Source organism: Megascapheus bottae, chromosome X (assembly GCF_031878675.1).
Source record: "Megascapheus bottae isolate mThoBot1 chromosome X, mThoBot2.hap1, whole genome shotgun sequence".
NCBI lineage: Eukaryota > Metazoa > Chordata > Mammalia > Rodentia > Geomyidae > Megascapheus > Megascapheus bottae.
The window spans coordinates 4071206-4090167 of record NC_143547.1 but is presented as its reverse complement, the minus strand read 5'-3'; the positions used below and the strand labels follow the sequence as shown (position 1 = coordinate 4090167).

Below are 18962 nucleotides of genomic sequence, written 5' to 3'. Positions count from 1 at the left end.
TATTAAAGGAAATATATTAATAAAATATGAGCAGAGTTACAGTTTAAGACCCAAATTACCTCCCTGGCCTGTTTAGGCTGTCAACCAAATAATCTTAAGTAGCTTTAAGAAAGATGAGGAGTACAGAAGTTATATTTCTTAGCTGAGCACTTGAAAGGAAAAATACAGGCTAATCATTATATATAATTATCCATTAGAACACATTTGCAAATGTATTTAGAGTGGGTTTTCAAACCCCTTTTCCATTTTTGGATCTTCTTGTTCTAGATTTTGTGTGAATGCCTATTGCAGTATCAGCACCACTGGGATGGAATTTCTTGTCCTTTTCATTCGAATTTGTAGCTAAATCTTTCCATATCTATAACCTAGACTTTAGATGCCAAGCCCCAAAAGCAGCCATATTTTGTTTTCCTGAGAGAACTTGGAACTTCAGAGAATGCTGCAAGGACTCTAATAGAGTGTGTATTTGGCCTAATATTTGGGAGTTAGGAAAAACCATTTTACTTGAGGTGCCTTAAGACCTTCGTGACTAGAGACAGAAAGTATTGGATGGGGAGTGTGTAGGTGGCTCAGTCAGCTTCCGTTTATGTATGCAATGCTAAGTGAATCCACCTGGAAGGATGATAATTTGCTCACTGAGACAGATTTTCCAGGGCATTGATGGCTCCAGGTGGCAGGCAGGTCTCAGCCAACACATGTAAGTACAAAGTGTTCTTGCTTCTGTCATGGCCATTGAGTATGCATAGCATTAGTATCCTGAGGTTTCCTCAGTTTTTAGGATCTCTTAGCTCCCATACAAGGAGAAGCTTGTATGAGGCCTTTTGAACCTGTTGGTATGTCACGTGTTGACCAAAGCAGTCAGAGCTGAAACTTACACAAGCTCAGACAAGCTTTCTCATTTTCTGACTTGCTACATCTGTTGGTTCTGGAAATCAGATGCAGCAAGAGATGAGAAAAAAGATCTGGTTTATGTCCTTATTCAGTTATATCTACATTTAATAATTAGGAAAGAGGAAAGCACTTACTGTTTGGAACAGGGTTTACAGGATTCTTGTTTTGAGAATTTGTATTCCTCCTACATGGTTGTAGGACAGATTTGGTAAAAAAAAATTAGGGGGAGTAATTCAGACTGTTTAGTACTAGGACAAGATAATACTAGTAGCTAATATGTATTGAGCTGTGAATAAGCATATCCCTGGTCAAGCTGAAGGCTTGAGCCTGGTAAGGAACCCAAAGCCCTGAAGAAGCTCAAAAGGTCTGAACCTAGGGCTTGCTTTGAACTGAATTGGCATATGGCCTTTGGGGATTAATAATGTTCCTGTTTCAAGGTCAGATTGAACTCTGATTTGTGCTTAATATCAGGACATGAAGTAATCTATAAATAGAAATAATTTACTTTAGATTTGATTCCAAACCTAATGGTGTATGTAATTACATGATTACTACTATTAGTATATGGCACTGTTTGCTGAGATGCCAAAGTTGGTTTCACGCAGGAAACTAGACTGGCATCCACAGCTGAACATGCTAATACTGGTAATTAACGAAGCTCTCATTTAATGAACTGGGCCATTTGCCTCTGAAACCAGTGTGAAAATGGAAGTGCAAGTCATCTGTCATCACACCCTACCTCTTTGGTTTTTTTTAAGCATTTAATTTAAATTAATTTTTCACTGGTAGAATAAAACAACAATTGTACATATTTATGGGTTTGATGTTATGATTCATGTAGACATGGTGTAGTATTTCTATCCAGTTAAACAGACTGATCTCCTCAAATATCATTTCTTTATGGCGAATGTAAGGAAAGAAAAACAGAAAGATGAACTCAACAGACTAGCAAGTTTTATTCAGGCTAAAACCCTGGGAAGGGCAACCAAGTCTCCTTCAGCATGGTGGAAGAGGAAATGGCATGCCTCCCTTACAATTAGAGGTTTTTTTTTGCCAGTCCTGGGCTTGAGCTCAGGGCCTGATCACTGTCGTTGGTTGGACTTTCTCAAGGCTAGAGCTCTACCACTTGAGCCTCAGCACCACTTTTGGCTTTTTTCTATGTATGTAGTACTGAGGAATCGAACCCGGGTCTTCATGCATGCTAGGCAAGCATGCTACCACTAGGCCAAACTCCCGGCCCCTAGAGTCTCTTTTTTTTGCCAGTCCTGGGTTTAGGCTCAGGGCTTGAGCACTGTCCTTGGACTTTCTCAAGGCTAGCACTCTACCACTTGAGCCTCAGCACCACTTCTGGCTTTTATCTATGTATGTGGTACCAAGGAATCACACCTGGGTCTTCGTGCATGCTAGGCAAGCACGCTACCACTAGGCCAAACTTCCAGCCCCTAGAGTCTCTTTTTATTAGGCAGAAAAAGTGAAGTTGGCTGGGGCAGATGGAAGAAGGGTGAGATGGAAGTGGGATGAGAGAGTGTTCTTACCTTGAATGGGGAGTTTCAAGGTTTCAACAGCATCTGTGTCCACCAGGGCCATCAGTGCCAGAAGTGGCCTTGGTCTCAAGCTGTCTTCCAAGACCGCCGGATATGTTTGTTCACAAGAAGGGGAGAGGAGGAGCCGGGGGTTTAGCCTAGTGGTAGAATGCTTGCCTAGCATGCACAAAGACCTGGGTTCGATTCCTCATTACCACATACATAGAAAAAAAGCTGGAAGAGAAGGAATGCTGAGATTCAAGTGGTAGAGCTGTAGCCTTGAGAAAGTCTAAGGACAGTTTGCAGGCCCTGAGCTCAAGCCCAGGACTGGCACAAAAAAAGGGTTGAGGAGATGATTCAGTGGGGTCACAGCAAGGACTGTTCTAGGTAATGGCTGTCAAGGGGAAGGTGAGTGATTTTCGTTTGTTATCCATCAGAAAATATATTGAAAATCTTTTCTTCAAGCTCTTGGAAATATACAGTAAGTAATTGTTGATCTAGAATTTCCTTACTAAGCAATGAAGCAACAGGACTACTTTCTCCTATCTAGTTGTAAAATGGTGCCCTTCCTCCATTTCTCCCCCATCCTATTCTCCATACCTCTGGTACACACCGTTCTATTTTAAATTCTATGAGGTTAGCTAGTTTTGATTGAGTGATTTCGTGTGTTCCTTGTCTTTCTGTGAGGTTAGCTAGTTTTGAATGAGTGATTTCATGTGTTCCTTGTCTTTCTGTGCTTGGCTTATTTCACTTGCATGTTTTCTGTTGTCCTTAATTTGGATACCTGCTGTAGTTCCATTTCCCAGAAACTGAACAAGAAATATCACTTGACACAGAGCATGACTCAAGGGGTAGATCTCTTGCTTGCAAAGTACAAGGCCCTGTGTTCACAAAGGAGAAAGAAAAGAAAAGGAAAAAAAAAAGGAAAGATACACATCACCAGAGAGGGGAAATGCTGAAAGGAAGTTTGGTTGCATGACTCTCAAGTTTTCATTCAGTACTCATTAGGCAAGGATGAGCCTACAGTTGGAATATCTTTGCAGGATGTAACCTACTCCATCCTTTCCATACAGATGTCGTATCTGATTGGTCCCCGATGCATGATGCCGCCATCCATGGACGTCTGCTGTCCCTGCGGAACCTCCTGAGCCAGGTAGCCTTTTAAAACAACAACAACAACACCAACAGCAACAACATCAAAAACAAGTGGTGGGTCAGGAGCGTGGCCTAGTGGTAGAGTGCTTGCCTAGCATCCACAAAGCCCTGGGTTCGATACCCCGGTACCACATACACAGAAAAAAATCTGAAATGGCGCTGTGGCTGAAGTGATAGAGAGCTAGCCTCGAGGAAGCTCAAGGACAGTGCCTAGGCCACGAGTTCAAACCCCAGGACTGGAAACAAACAAAAACAACCCCCCAAAAGCAAGTGGTTAAATAGTAAGCACATTTTCTTAATGCACCAAATGGAGAAAAAGAAATCATGGACTTATAGCGAGACATAAATAAGATATACATTTCTTCTCTAGCAAAAATGAGGTAAAGCTGGGTTGCTGGTGGCTCATGTCTATAATCCTAGCTGCTCAGGAGGCTGAGATCTGAGGATTTCAGTTCAAAGCCAGCCTGGGCACTAAAGTCTATCATCTCCAATTAACGACCAGAAAACTGGAAGTGGCACTATGGTTCAAAGTGGTAGAGCACCAACTAGCCTTGAGCAAAAATGCTCAGGGACACTGCCCAGGCCCTGAATTCAATCCCCATGGCCAACGAAGAAAAAAGAAAAGAATGAGGTGAATCTCATTGTAAATACCCAGGTTCTTTTTCAGAAGCTGGTGTAATACCAGAGTTTAGTAAAAATTTTAGCACACAGTAGATACTATGGCATGTCCCTTGCAGCATATGATACTACCTTGTTTGATACATCGCCATCAGTACCTTCATGTACTGTCTAGCAATAAAAAAGATCTCTTAGAATTAGGTTACTAGAATCAGTAACATAATACCAGGGTACTGTTGCTGTGCATCCCCTTACTTGGACAATTTCCCTCTGTCAGGGATGGCCTGTGAACCTTATCACTGCAGACCAAGTGTCCCCGCTTCATGAAGCCTGCCTCGGAGGACATTCATCTTGCGTAAACCTTCTCCTCAGCCATGGAGCGCGGGTAAGTACAGTTCACACAATATTTTAAATCAGTAGAGAGCCAGAGGTGAGTCCATCAGCAGATTTATAGCTGGTTAGGTTCAATGGAAACAGTGCTAGGGCTAAGGTGATGCAAGAGAGTCATCTAGGGTGCAAACTTTAAAAAGATACTTTACGATCCTATGGACATGTCTGAAAGTGGGCATCTCTTTGATGTTTGTGTTCAGGACATCTTTTGCATATCCTGTGCTTGTCAATTGATTTCACAATATCATTTGAGTCACCAAAGAAATATTAAACAAAGGGCTGGGAGTTTGGCCTAATGGTAGAGTGCTTGCCTAGCATGCATGAAGACCCGGATTCGATTCCTCAGCCCAGGGGCAGTGCTTAGGCCTGTGTTTAAGCCCCAAGACTTGCAAAAAACAAACATAAATAAAAAAGATCTCAGGGACAGCATCCAGGCCCAGAGTTCAAAACCCATAACCAATAAAAAAATTTAAAAAATTAAACAATATAGATGAATCTATCTTCATTTGGATTTATTAATTGATTCCACTGCAGTCTAAGCATTGTGACATTAGATATTCCCTTGTAACTTTATCTGATTTCCAGCATTAGACCAGGTAGCCCCAAAGGTTATAGCTTTATAGTTTTATAGGACATTAACCAGGTTTACATGTAAATACAAATATATTTCAGCAGTCCAGCCTTACCTTTGATTTGATTCCTTTTTTAGTGAATGAGTTGGGCAAAATCTTTGGCATGTGCTAACTATGTATTTGTATTAGCAGTCATGCTTTTAATTTTTAAGAAATTATATTTTAACAATTTCTAGAAGATTACTCTGGCTGCTGTGAGGAAACTTGATTGATTTAGGATGAAAGTTTAATATAAGGAGATTAGTTCTCATGCTATGAAAATTATCCTAAGTTAATTTCAACGTTCACAGTCCCAGAGTGGATGTGGAGGAGACAGAATCTTCAGTCACATTCTTGCTGTCTTACATTCTGTACCTCATTCAATATTTTTCAACAGTCTTCTCGAATGTGGGATTCGCTTTCCTCCCCATTTTATAGCTTGGAATTTAAGGTTCCGAGAAATGAAATTGCCATCTTAAATGTGGAAGAGTTTTAAGTTTGAACATAGGACACCCACTGCCTGTCTTTATCCTTGAGCTTTGTTTTTCCTCCAGGTGAATGGCACCACTGTAGATTGGCACACTCCCCTGTATAATGCTTGTGTCAACGGCAGCCGGGAATGTGTGGATTTGCTGCTTCGGCATGGGGCCAGCCCACACCCTATGAATGATGTGGCATCCCCCATGCATGAAGCTGCCAAAAGAGGTAAATTTGCAGAAACATTTAGTTTTTTCTTCATGAAATGTCAAGAAATGGGGAAGAAGAGGCATGTGTGAGAGCAGAGGGTTTCACAGCAAGGTCCTGGTACTAGACACATCTGCATGACAGAGTCTGCCGATGCAAAAGCTGGGCCCACTCGAGCATCATGCAATCAGTAGTTTGGAGGATGTGGTCTAGCCAATCTGTGTGTGGTTTAGCAAGCCCTCCAGGGAATTCTGCTACAAATAATATTGACAATTCCCCTGCATTTCTGGAATGGGGCTTAACACACAGTAGTCTCTCAATCATTTGTACTGAATATCTACTTGTAGACTATATGATTGCACATGTGACCTTGGAAATCAGATTTCTTTATAAACTAAATTACATTCTATTTAAATTTAAAAAAATATTATTGTTATAAGGCCGGGAGTTTGGCTTAGTGGTTAAAGTGCTTTCCTAGCATGCATGAAGACCCGGGTTCGATTCCTCGGTACCACATACATAGAAAAAAGCCGGAAGTGGTGCTGAGGCTCAAGTGGTAGAGCTCTAGCCTTGAGAAAAAAAATCCAAGAACAGTGCTCAGGCCCTGAACTCAAGCCCAGGACTGGCAAAAAAAATTATTGTTATTATAAAGGTAATGTACAGAAGGGTTCCACTTTCACAAGTCAGGTAATGAGAACATTTCTTTTGGGACAGACACCCCTTCTCTACTCTCTCCCAGTTGTTTGTCCTCCATTCTATTTTTAAGGCCTTAAAGTAAGTTTCTGAGGGTCACACAAATTTTCCAAGTAAAACAAATGTTCAAATTGGCAAATTCTAAATATTATATACAGTTTTAGATTAATAAATTCTTTTCATAAAGCCATTGGTTTTAGGCCAGGAGTGTGGCCTAGTGGTAGAGTGTTTGCCTAGCAAAGCATGAAGCCCTGGAAGTGGTGCTGTGGCTCCTCCTCCTCCTCCTCCGCCTCCTCCTCTTCCTCCTCCTCCTTCTTTTCTTTTTTTTTTTGCAAATCCTGGTTCTTGAGCTCAGAGCCTGAGCACTGTCCTTGGGCTTTCTCAAGGCTAGAGCTCTACCACTTGAGCCTCAGCACCACTTCTGGCTTTTTTCTATGTATGTGGTACCAACATTTATCCCTGTTCCTCTATTAAGTGTCCTCAACACAGACTAATTAGAAAACCTCAAACATTTGAAAAAGGTGAATTGTTGCTGGTTGTTTACCATGACTAGGGAACTCCAGTACCGTTTGAGTTGGAAATAAATCCATTGACAAAAGACAGTGTTTAAATAATTTCCTATTCCAAGGAGATGTCTTTAGATTCTAGAATGTGTTGACGTGTTCAACATGCATGACACTGAGATGATGTTACTTCTCTAGCTAAAGGAATTTGTGATCTAACCTTATTCTCCTGTTTCTTGCTACAGGGCACTTAGAATGCATCGAGTCATTGATAACTTATGGAGGAGACATCGACCATAACATCAACCACCTTGGTACTCCCCTTTATCAAGCATGTAAATACCAGCAGATGGCCTGTGCCAAGAGACTTTTGCAGTCTGGTAAGACAAAAACAAAAACAAACAAAGGAAAACAAACAGTAAATTAAATGATTAAATGAATGTTTAAAGACCTTTGTATTGTAGTCGAGAAGAGTTTGGGCAATGAAATTGAACCCAATCAATTTTCAGACTGTTCCCATAAGGAGTTTTTGTTTATTTTTTAAAACCAATTTTAGTTCTATCACTTGTGACTAGGATGATGATGATGATGATGATGATGATGATGATGATGATGATATCTTTCAAGAGTAGTCCTCAATGATCCTTGGTTTCTCTTCCCTTTCCTCTGCTTCTATTCCTCTGGCCAGTCATGTGATGAGATCTTGTAAAGCTACCAGATCTTCCTGTTTGGGACACTCTTCTTCAATTCCTTTTAACTAGGGAAACTGAGCTTGCCCCATTTTTAGCTTGTTAAAATTATCTTTTCCTTGGAAACGCAGGCATACTCTTACTCTTTCATGTTCCTCGGATTTCCATTCCCTTCTTAACACCTGGAATACTATTTTATCACCTCTCTAAGTATATAAACTCTGTTCGATCTTCAAGAATCCAAAATCTGTCCCAACTATTCTTATAGTTTTTTATGCCTTGCAGTAATTTGCTATTTTTTTCATTCTCTCTCTACTTCTCTTCCCCTTTTCCTCCTTTCTCCATATTTCTATCACCAAGTAGATTGTAAGCTGTTAGCCATTTTAAAGCCCGTATCCAGGATATTTCCATGTCTGATATCTCTCACATACTTAAAAACAACGTAAAACCAAATTAACATTTGCTGAGTCAATACCTTCTTATTTTTGCTGGAGGAAAAGTAGGTAAGGTAAAGCCACATACCTCCACATTTCACTATTCTCTGGGTTGGGTAGGAACTTCCTAAGAGTTGTAGGGGTGGAATCAGAGTGAGGATGACTCTATACATTTGACTTTCTAGCTGAAGAGAAAAACTTGGCCATCTTCCCTTTGATCTTGGGATTAGACACATTCAAGGCCTAGAAGAGGTGGCTATGCTTCACAGTCCAAATCACACAGTTTGAAGCCCTAGATGTGATTCCAGCTGTTGTGATGTATTTAGTATTCCTCTTAGCCATGTACATGCTAATACTTAGGCTATATTACTAATGAATGTGTAGCTTTCATGATACCAGTACACACACACACACACACACACACACACACACACACACACACACACGAATGTCTTTAATTCTCAGTGGTGATTTCTTTTACTTCATATGCTATATTACCTCATGTCATGCTCTACTTTCAGTGCCATTGTTAAATGACATTTTCCTAATATTATTAAATGCTGTCCAGTTGTTTCCTGTTTTCACAGAATTGCCATGGATCCTTTTTCGTTAGGGAAGCTTGAAGCTCAGTGCTCTGAGAAGGATGATTGAACTCTAGTACTTAGCAAGTCCTTTTGTTCTTATGATTCTTTAGGAGCTAATGTCAACCTAGGCAAAGGACTGGATTCCCCGCTTCATGCCGTGGCAAGAGTGTCCGATGAGAAGATGTCATGCATGCTTATGGATTTTGGAGCCAACATCCAGGCCAAGAACATGGAAGGCAAACGCCCTGTAGATCTGGTGCCTCCGGAAAGCTCTGTGATACAGATATTCATGGAGAGAGAAGGTGCTTCTCCTTTGCCCAAATCTAAACCTTAATCTGTAGACACCCTTTTGTACTCTTCTAGGAGGCAGGTACATGCTGAGTTCTGATTTCTAATCCTATACAACATCATTCTCTGTCCATCACCAAATATTTAAAGGCCAAGTCAACTTGCTATTTAATATGGTACAGTACTGGCCATTCTGTTTGGCACATTGGAGACAGATTGGTTGGTATAATATTCATATAAGGAGTAAGCTAGTTTTTAAAGGATTAAAATGTTATTTAAAAATTTAATATTAAGGTGAATGCTGGTGGTACATGCCTATAGTCCTAGCTTCAGAGACTGAGATCTGAGGATCGTGGTTTGATGCCAGCCTGGGCAGGAAAGTCTGTGAGACTGCTATCTCTAATTAGCCAGCAAAAAGCTGCAAGTAGAGCTGTGGTTCAAGTGGTAGAGTGCCAGCCTTAAACAAACAAGCTAAGTGACAGTACCCAGGTATCAGCTCAAAACCCAGTACCAACATACAAAAATTAATGTTTGTGAAGTACATTTGAGAATGATGCAGCAAGAGCCTTTTGCTGCTGTACAGTATTCAAGGCTGTCTTGTTATACTATGGGTGATATAAACCACAAGACATTTCTGGGGTTAAAATTTAGTTGAGTTTATGGATTCCCACCAATCTAGAAGTATTTACTATTGTGAGGTAACCAATGAACAGCAAATATTTCTACATTAAATTAAAATGGATACTTCTGACACAAAAATTAAACATTGAGGTTGAGCCATGTGCATGGAATAGGGAGTAATTTTCTAGAGCATGGGCTGGGACTGGGGGAGCAAAGACTTCTTGGTTTGTGGAGAGACTTGGTTACAATAATCATTTTCTGAACATGTTTCAGTAGCTGTGTTAGTACGTGCTTGCTTTCTTATAGGATGGTAGGCCTTGCTTTCAGAAGAAGCCTGATCTCATGTCATCTGCTTATTCTCTCCTTATATATAATGATGTAGAATTGGTTCTGGGCAGAACTGTGAACTGGGACAAAGAATACTGTTTCAGGATAGTTGTGGTGACCCAAACCTTCTAGCAGTGTCAGTAGGACTAGGCAAAAGGAATAGTCCATTGGAGACCTCTTCATGACAAATGGTGGGATGACCACTGGGCAATTATATCGACATTTTTGATTTAAAAAAAACTGGGGGGGGGTTGCCCCTGCAATCTTGGTTACTTGAGAGACTGAGATTAGAGGATCATGGTTTGAAGCTAGCCCTGACAGAAAAAGTATGAGCATCTATCTTTAATAAACAGGCTGACACATGGCTTAAGTGGTAAAGTGCCAGCCATGAACAAGCAAGCCGAGTGAAAGCGTGAGCTATTGAGATCAAGCCACAGTTCCAGCATACACCTAACAAATTCTGTCTATGGATCTCATTTCTTCTGTGTTTCAGGTCCCACAGAAATATCTTAATTTCATTTAAAATCAAAACGAAGAAGAAAATGAATAAAACCCTGAATTATATTTGTTTTTATACTAACACAGTTGGAAAATATACATATATATATATATATATTTGTGGTTGGTTGTGGGGTTTGAACTCTGGGCCTTGGCACTCTCTGAGCTCTTCAGCTCAAGACTACCACCCTATCCCTTGAGCTATAGCCCCGCTTCTCCTTTTCTAGTGGTTAATTGGAGATAAGAGTTCCCCTGGGCTGGGTTTGAACCTCGATACTCAGATCTCAGCCTACTGAGTAGCTAGGATTACAGGTGTGAGCCACTGCATCCAGCCAGGAAAATATAATCTTTAAAACATATTTTACTGGGGAAAGATATCCACAAGGCAATTGTCTTAGGACCCCCTAAAGTCATAACATAGGAGGTATATAAACCCCCACATCTTTATAGTCTCATAAAATTTTCAAATTGCCTTCACTGGCTTTTTCTTTCCTCTTCATTTCCCAGAGGTATTTCTAGAAACCCAGGTTACTCTTTAATTTCTTTATATGGTATTTTTGCATTGTGATCATATGGCCAGGGATCTTACTATTTAAAAAGTATAGCTTAAGGGCTCAGGGGGTGTAGTTCACCAATAGAATGCATACTTAACCTGTATGAGGTCCTGGAGTTGATTCCCCAGCAGAAACTTAAGGAAAAAAAAAGAATAATGATTTGCCACAGGAGAAAATTGCTGCTTATTGTACCACCATAGTCACTTTGAGGATCTGGGTGCGTTCATTTCTCAGCAGGCTGGAAGCCCACCGGAAATGATCCCAAGTAAGCACAGGAAGTCAGACCTGCATATATAGGGCAGCAGTTCCTGGCTCTAGGTGTCCTTGCCAATCAAGACCAATTGTTTCTCTGTGCCTAGGGAAGTGACTTAGTGAAGTTGTTTTCCTCCTTCAGTGCTGTGATGATTTGATACTGTTTGGTAAAACCCAACCATGGTCTGCATCAGGCTTTTCACATGATCATTTAGAAAGACATTTTCCCTTCACTGGAGGGAAAATGGAAAGAATTTCCAGAATATTTCCCCCATTTTTAATAACCACTGAAACTTGTGTTTGCTCATGGCACACAATGAAAGCTTTCTTGACCCAACTCCACTCAGCAGAGCCCCTCCTCACTGAATGCACTTTGGACCTTGAAGCTTTATGAATGTTATATTGAAGGAAAAAAAAAGAAATCAAGATCCATAGGAATATACCAATCCATATACATGTAATTACTGATTTTCTCATCGAATAAAGTAGTCTCAGGCTTGCAAGTGTCAGCAAGTGGCTGCAAAGCTGCAGTGTGTGTTCAGCTGTGTTCACAGGCATTTAGAGATGTACTTGTTACACACTGCTCTTTCTCATCGTCAACAGCAGCTATTCATTTGGCATCAATAGTTACAGTGAGCTAAATCTGACAACTTATGTTTCAAAATTATCAGGCTTGCTAGGAAGTCTTGTTCTTCTTAATGCTTTATCTTTACCCTTGACATACATTAGTTACATTCTTCACAATTCCTCAGTAAGGTTAGATAATATTGTTTTCCAATAGTGCATTTTTGGTATGTTTGAACACCTTACAAATTCTACCCAAGGTGCTTGAAATCCCAGTAAAGTCCTTCTGAAAGTGCTGTACGGGCAGATGGTCATTTTGTTGACTATGTCTGTTTATACCTTCCATTGTTCTCTTTTAACCAAGAGATATGTAACTACATGTGGCTTATGGTGACGCTGTGGGAGAAGAGTTGAGAGTATCTGCTTCATTGTATTCTCCCATCTGATAGGATGATATGGAGCCCATGCTCCATATCAAAATCTATATACACAGACCAAGCCAACAATGATCAAAGTAACATCTTGAGGGAAGGACTCAGCACTTCTTCACACCACAGACTATTCTGAATTTCAGCCTGGATTAAGGTCCACTGATTTATAGGATTCTTTTTCTGTGTGTGTCTGGGGTTGGAACTCAGGGCCTCGTACTCTTCCTTGCTGCTTTGTGCTCAAGGTTTCTATTCTATCATTTGAGCAATACTTCTACTTCTGGCCTGGAGTTGGCTGTGAACCAAGATCCTCAGATCTTAGCTTCCTGAGTAGCTATGACTATAGGTATGAATCACGGGTGCCTAGCTTATAGTTTCCTTAAAAAAAGTAAAAGAGAATCTCCATTATAATTTGATACAAGGAGCAGAAGTGAGTGTGGAAAATGATTCCGTATCCTTTTACCCTATAAGAGGGTTTCTCAATCTTAGTATTATTGACAGTTTAGACCAGTTGGGACTGTGTTGTGCACTGGAGAGTATTAGTCATATCCTGGCCATCCACCCACTAGATGCCCGTAACTCTTCTTCCTCTATGTTGTGACATCCCCAAATACTTGTGTCCAATGTATTCTGGAGGACAAAATATTTTCTCTTTCTTTCCTCAATCCCCTACCTGCCCTTTGGTGAAAGCCATCATAGTAAAGTGTAAAACTTTTGGGGGTGCCCTATGGGAAATTTGTACTTGTTCACTTTTGACCCTTGAGTTGAAGCTCTGAAACAATATATAAATGCAGATATGACTTGATGACATACATTTATGATCCACTGATAGCTCACTATCTTTAAACATCTTAAAATTTCCAATATTACAGAAGAAATAAGCTTATATCTAGGAATATGGCCATTTAAAGTAAAAGAGAAGAAAATCATTAAGCATATATTTCTCATTATTAGCAGCTTTATGTACCTGTGTAATACCCAGGTTTGTTTTCCCTTAATCTTTGTTAGTGAGGCTAAGCCTTAAATTTCTTAAATCCAGTTAGCTTACTTCACTTAGATATCAGAAAAAGAAGAGAATATGGCCTATAAATGCCTCCAATTAAAAAAGCCAGAAATAATCTTAAACATATTATTTCCATAATTTGTGTCCTATATGTTTAGAAAAAAGATAGTCTGACATCACTGAAATGACTATGTGACAAGTTGTCTTATGGTTTTTCTCCAGGGCCTCCTTCTTTAATGCAACTGTGTCGGCTGAGAATTCGGAAATGCTTCCGTAGCCACCAGCACTATAAGATAGCTGCACTTTTCCTACCAGAGGAGTTGAAAGAGTATCTCTTGCATGTTTAATTGTGTCAAGATAATGTGTGCAGATAACTGGAAAACAGTCTACAATGTTGTCTCCAGAACTTCAAATAAAGTTAGACTTAAAATAATGTGGCTAGTTTTTTTTAATGGACTTGTATTTTTAATTGAAACACCACGAAGACCATCTTTCTGCTACTTGGCAGAAAATGTTTAAAATAACAACTATTGAACATCTACTACATATTGAACAAACACTAAGCAAGGAACACTTTGGGTATCATTTAGTTTGGCCCTGATAGCAAACCTGCTAAGTGAGTACTATTTGCTACCTTTTCCAGAGAATACACTGAGATTCAGTTTGATTAATACATTTAGTTACCCACATTTATGGTACAGAAAGTCGATGCACTAAAGGTTTCTGCTGTTATACTGGAGACTTTCGACTGAACGGAAAGTTTTAATATTACTATCCTAGCTTCATCTCTAAGAATTGGAATCAGAATAAAGAAGAAAGACTTTTCCTGATCACATGTATTTTTCTACTTAGTTTGATGACAAAAGTACTACTTCCTTTATTATAAGGCAAGTACTTTTTCTCAGTCAAAAGAATATTTGAGAAATTGTCCAATACAATAGTCACTAGTCTAGTAGTTTTGAAGTGTGGGTAATTTTTTTCTCCCATTTCCTCCCCCTTTTGACTGTCAAACTACGAGAGGACCTGTGCACTGGTGGCTCATACCTATTATCTTAGCTAGTAAGGAAGCTGAGATCTGAAGATCACAGTTCAAAGCCAACCTGGGTAGGAAGACTCCACAGCACTTTTCTTCTACTAGCGACAAAAAGCCACAAGTGGAGCAGTAATTCAAGTGGTAGGGCCACTAATAAAGCACAAAGAAGCTCAAGAACAGTGCCCAGGCCCTGAGTTCAAGCCCTGGACATGAAAAAAAAAGTAAGTGAGGGTATTCTATTATTATCTAGCAGGTAGAGGTGGAGGAGGTTATTGACACAATGCACAGGACAGTCCTACATACATTGGAAAGTATTATCTAGCTCAAAGTATAAATAATGCTTAAGAAACCTTACACTTCCTACACATGGCTAATTTTTTTGCCACTCCTGGGGCTTGAACTCAGGGCCTGAGCATTGTCCTTGGACTTTCTCAAGGCTAGAGTTCTACCACTTGAGGCACAGCATCACTTTTGGCTTTTTTTCTGCATATGTGGTACTGAGGAATCGAACCTGGGTGTTTGTGCCTGCTAGGCAAGCACTCTACCACTAGGCCAAACTCCTGGCCTGCTAATTAATTTTTTTTAGTTAATTACAATGAGATAAAATATCCAGTTCCTGTCGTTTGCCACACTTTTAATATTTCATAATCATGCATGACATGATTTTTACTGTATTGACCACATAGATCATTGTAACAACTTCTATTCGGGCAGCATTCTTTTTTTATTTTACTATTTTATTGTCGGGGTAATGTATAGCGGGGTTACAGTTACATTCGTCAGGTAGTAGGTGCATTATTTCACGCACACTGATACCCTTCTCATGTTTTAGTCCCCATTTCCCTCCCCCATCCCCAAACATGTTTTCCCTCTTCCCTTTCCTATTTCAAATAAACAAATAAATGTATATACAGTATACCAGACAATAGTCAGATATAGTAACCACATGAGATAAACCATAAGGGGAAAAAAAGAGAAAAGAGCTAACTGTACATAGTACACTGAGAACAACAAACACAAAGAGAAACCTATTGTTTCCATATTCTGAAGTTGATTTTATTTATTAGTTGATTTTATTTAGCTTGTACATAGCTGTTGAGTTATTGTGATCCTCTACTAGGAGAAACCTAGATATGTACTAATTGTTACAAATGAAGGAAACCAGGGAGCCTATGTCCCTTTGAGTCTGGCTTACTTAATATGATTTTTTCCAAGTCTTTCCATTTCTTTACAAATGGGGCCATGTCATTCTTTCTGATGGCAGCATAGAATTCCATTGTGTCTAAGAACCACACCTTCTTAATACATTCATCTACTGAGGGGCATCTTGGCTGGTTCAATATCCTAAAATGGTAAATAATGGTGAAATGAACATCATTTGGACAGCATTTGTTAGATGTTCAGAGTGTGAAGTTGAACTGCTTTTCAATTTCAGATTTATAGGAAACTTGTGATGTGGTTTATTTTTGATAGTTATAGTATGAATGATCCGTGAGGGATGAGTTTATGTTGACTATGTAAGGAAAAATCCCATAAAATGACATTATAGCCTAGATGGTCCCTAAAGATATTTCCAATATAATATTGTCTGTGATTCCAAATTTAATTTTCTATAGGGAAAACAGAATGTTATTCTAAAAATGTTTGACCAGTTCTCCCAGAAGATGGCACTGTTGCTACACATTCATTTAGCCAAAAGTTGCTTCTCATAAATGACCCATCATGAAATGCTTTATAAAAAGAGTCTGGAAAATTTCCATTCACAAATGAAAACTTTGTGGATATAGATTCCACTAACACCGGGGATCCTTCTATTCCAGTGTATATAGTAATTGAAATGAAATGTGACTACAGAACCTCGCCGCTTCCTCCTCCTCCTCCTCCTCCTCCTCTTTGTACAAGTACTGAAGCTTGAACCCAGGGCTTGGGTGCTTCCCTGAGCTCTTTTTGCACAAGGCTGCTGTTCTACCACTTCTAGGTTTTTGTGGTTACTTGGAGAAAAGTCGCATGGATTCTTCCTGCCCAGGCTGGCTTCCAAACATGATACTCAGATCTCAGCCTCCTGAGTACCTAAGATTATAGATGTGAGCCAGTGGTATTGGGCTTCTTGCTTAATTTCGACTTAATGCGATCATGTTTACACCGATTTTTCAGAATTTAGTTAATGAACATCAGTATTCAGCCACTTGGTAATTCATTTCATCTAATTAAGTCAGTTCATTTATTTAGGAGTTACCTAAAAGTAAATACCTGTGTCTTTGCCAGACACTATTCTAGGCACTAGGGTTGCAAAGATATTTAATTTCCTGGATCTTACAGAGTAGTGAAGGCATCTCTTGCCCAAGCATAAGGGATTGTAGACATTTTGCTATAGCTTTCCTTTTGAAAATTTGAGTTTAAAAATAATCTGGTTTCTCATATAAAATATGACAGACACTTGCTTACGTTAGTTAAAATTCACTCAGCCAAATCCATTGAGTTTAATCTAAAACAGTAACAGAATTACTGGAACAGCAGTTTTCTTCTTAAATATTCCAGGCAATTAGCCAACTTGCAAATCCATATAATAGTCACCCTCACATATGAGAAAAATTATACCACCACTTCTTTTGTTGCAATGTAATATAATTTTAAATTACTTCACTTAGCACTGCTCAGAAAGAAGTATCTAGCATTTGACTATAGATGTGATTATAAATGGTATATGTCTTTGAATGCTTTATTATTCAGCGATCAAAGCTTGTTAAGTGACTCCCCAGCTTAATGATAGATGTAAACTTACCCTCGTGAAACTATCTTTAAAAAATTGTCACCATTTCATCTGTTTTTCAATTGAAAACTTACTGAATTGTGTAGACTCACTTCCTATGGTTATTTTACTACATTTTCCTTGGTTTGATTTAACAAAACTCTAGCTAGTTGGTGTAAATCACTATTGTTAAGGAAGCGAGAGGATGGATGAGGCCAGGGAAGAATGGCTTCTTTTATTTGAATTTGGAATGGGCTGATGGTCATGGTCTCATAAGACCCATGCTGCCAGCTCGAGTGCTAAGTCATTAAGTAGACATTAAAGGCTCAGAAATAAGGGACCTAGATGTACTCAGCTCTCTGTTCTAGAGAGCATTAGGGTTACAATGGAAGATCCAGTCAGCATTCAGAGCAACTAAATAATAACTGCCATTGCAGAGGACTCACTAAAAGCTAGGTATAATAATGCTTTAGTGATTTATAGGCATCCTCATAACTCTTATCCCCATTTCACAGACGTGATTGCACTAAGGAACTTGCAAGATGCCAACTTGTAAGATGGTAATATCAGAATGTAAGGCAGAAGCCAGTGCTCTTAACCACTACATGTTCTGCCTTCTTTTTAATCAATCCTAGATTTTTGCTTTCCAGACCAGGTCCTAAAATAATGTGTGCAATTTTCTAGAAAGACTTGGAAAGTAGATTTAGAGGCAAGTCTACAGGTCAAAGTTCCTATTGGGACACTTGAAACATCAAGGTTAAGCCTGGACCTTATCAGTCTTTATCCTTAATTGCACAAGCTGGTCTGGGAAACACCAAATCTGTTTCCTCTTGGGATAAGGAAGTTAGTCCTGGCCTTTGTCAGCCTGATGAGTCAAAAAACAGCATCTTCCCATAAGTCCAAACTTGTCATTACCGATAAACTGCCTTTGTTTTGTTTGGGTGGGGGGTGTTCAATTTTGTTTCCTGAATGATGAGTACTTTGGACTCACTTTGTCAGTGACAAAATTCTTGCTCTGCAATAAAGGGTAGCTGCCTTGGCTTTGGGCATTTTGTGTTCTCATTTCCTATTGTATATATTTTTTCTATTTATTTCCTGTAATAATTTTCTATTCCTACATAAGAGAGCATCACAAATTTAATGGCTTAAAACAATACAAATTATGTCATAATTCTGTCAGACCAGCAGTTTTTTTGTGGGTCATGGGGCTTGAACTCTGGGCCTGGGCGCTGTCCCTGAGCTCTTCAGCTCAAGGCTACCACCCTACCCTTGGGCCTGGGTGTTGTCCCTGAGCTCTTCAGCTCAAGGTTACTGTCTAACCCCTTTCACCACAGCCTCACTACCCATTTTCTAGTAATTAATTAGAGCTAAGAGTTTCTCGTTCTTTAGTGTCCGGGCTGGCTTTGAACCACCATCCTCAAATATCAGCCTCTTGGGAAGCTAGGATTACAGGAATGAGCCACCACATCTGGCTAGCAGATCTGAATTTTAGGCATGAGGTGAGTCACTCTCTATTCAGGGTCTAATTTTTTTAGGCCACTTGAGCCACACTTCCACTGTGGGCTTTTTGCTAGTTAATTGGAAATAATCTCTCAGAGTTGTCTGCCTGGGATGGATTTGAACCACAATCTGTTGAAGCCAGTCTCTTGTGTAGCTAGAATTACAGGCACGAGCCATTGGCACCCAGCTTAGGCATTTTTTTTTAGCTAGGGATTATAGGTCTTTTCCCAAGATCACTGGTTCTTGACAGAAATCAGCCTTGAACTTGTAGGATTAGGGTCCCTTTTCCCTCCTGGTTATTAACTAGGAGCTTCTTCAGCATCTAAGCATCACCATTTCTTTCTATATCCAGTCTAGGAAAGCTCCAGCA

General features: G+C 39.7%; 1 protein-coding gene across 1 annotated transcript in view; it reads left to right on the top strand.

Moving 5' to 3' along the window:
* The window catches only part of Asb9 (ankyrin repeat and SOCS box containing 9), a 28843-nt gene extending 15100 nt beyond the window's left edge, over positions 1-13743 (top strand). Inside the window, exons 4-9 of the mRNA XM_090325593.1 lie at positions 3488-3567; positions 4465-4572; positions 5743-5893; positions 7314-7448; positions 8886-9077; positions 13533-13743. Coding sequence (XP_090181719.1) covers positions 3488-3567; positions 4465-4572; positions 5743-5893; positions 7314-7448; positions 8886-9077; positions 13533-13657 — 791 coding nt within the window. The 3' untranslated portion in view covers positions 13658-13743. The remainder of the gene's footprint in view (positions 1-3487; positions 3568-4464; positions 4573-5742; positions 5894-7313; positions 7449-8885; positions 9078-13532) is intronic.
* The last annotated feature ends 5219 nt before the right edge of the window (positions 13744-18962 follow it).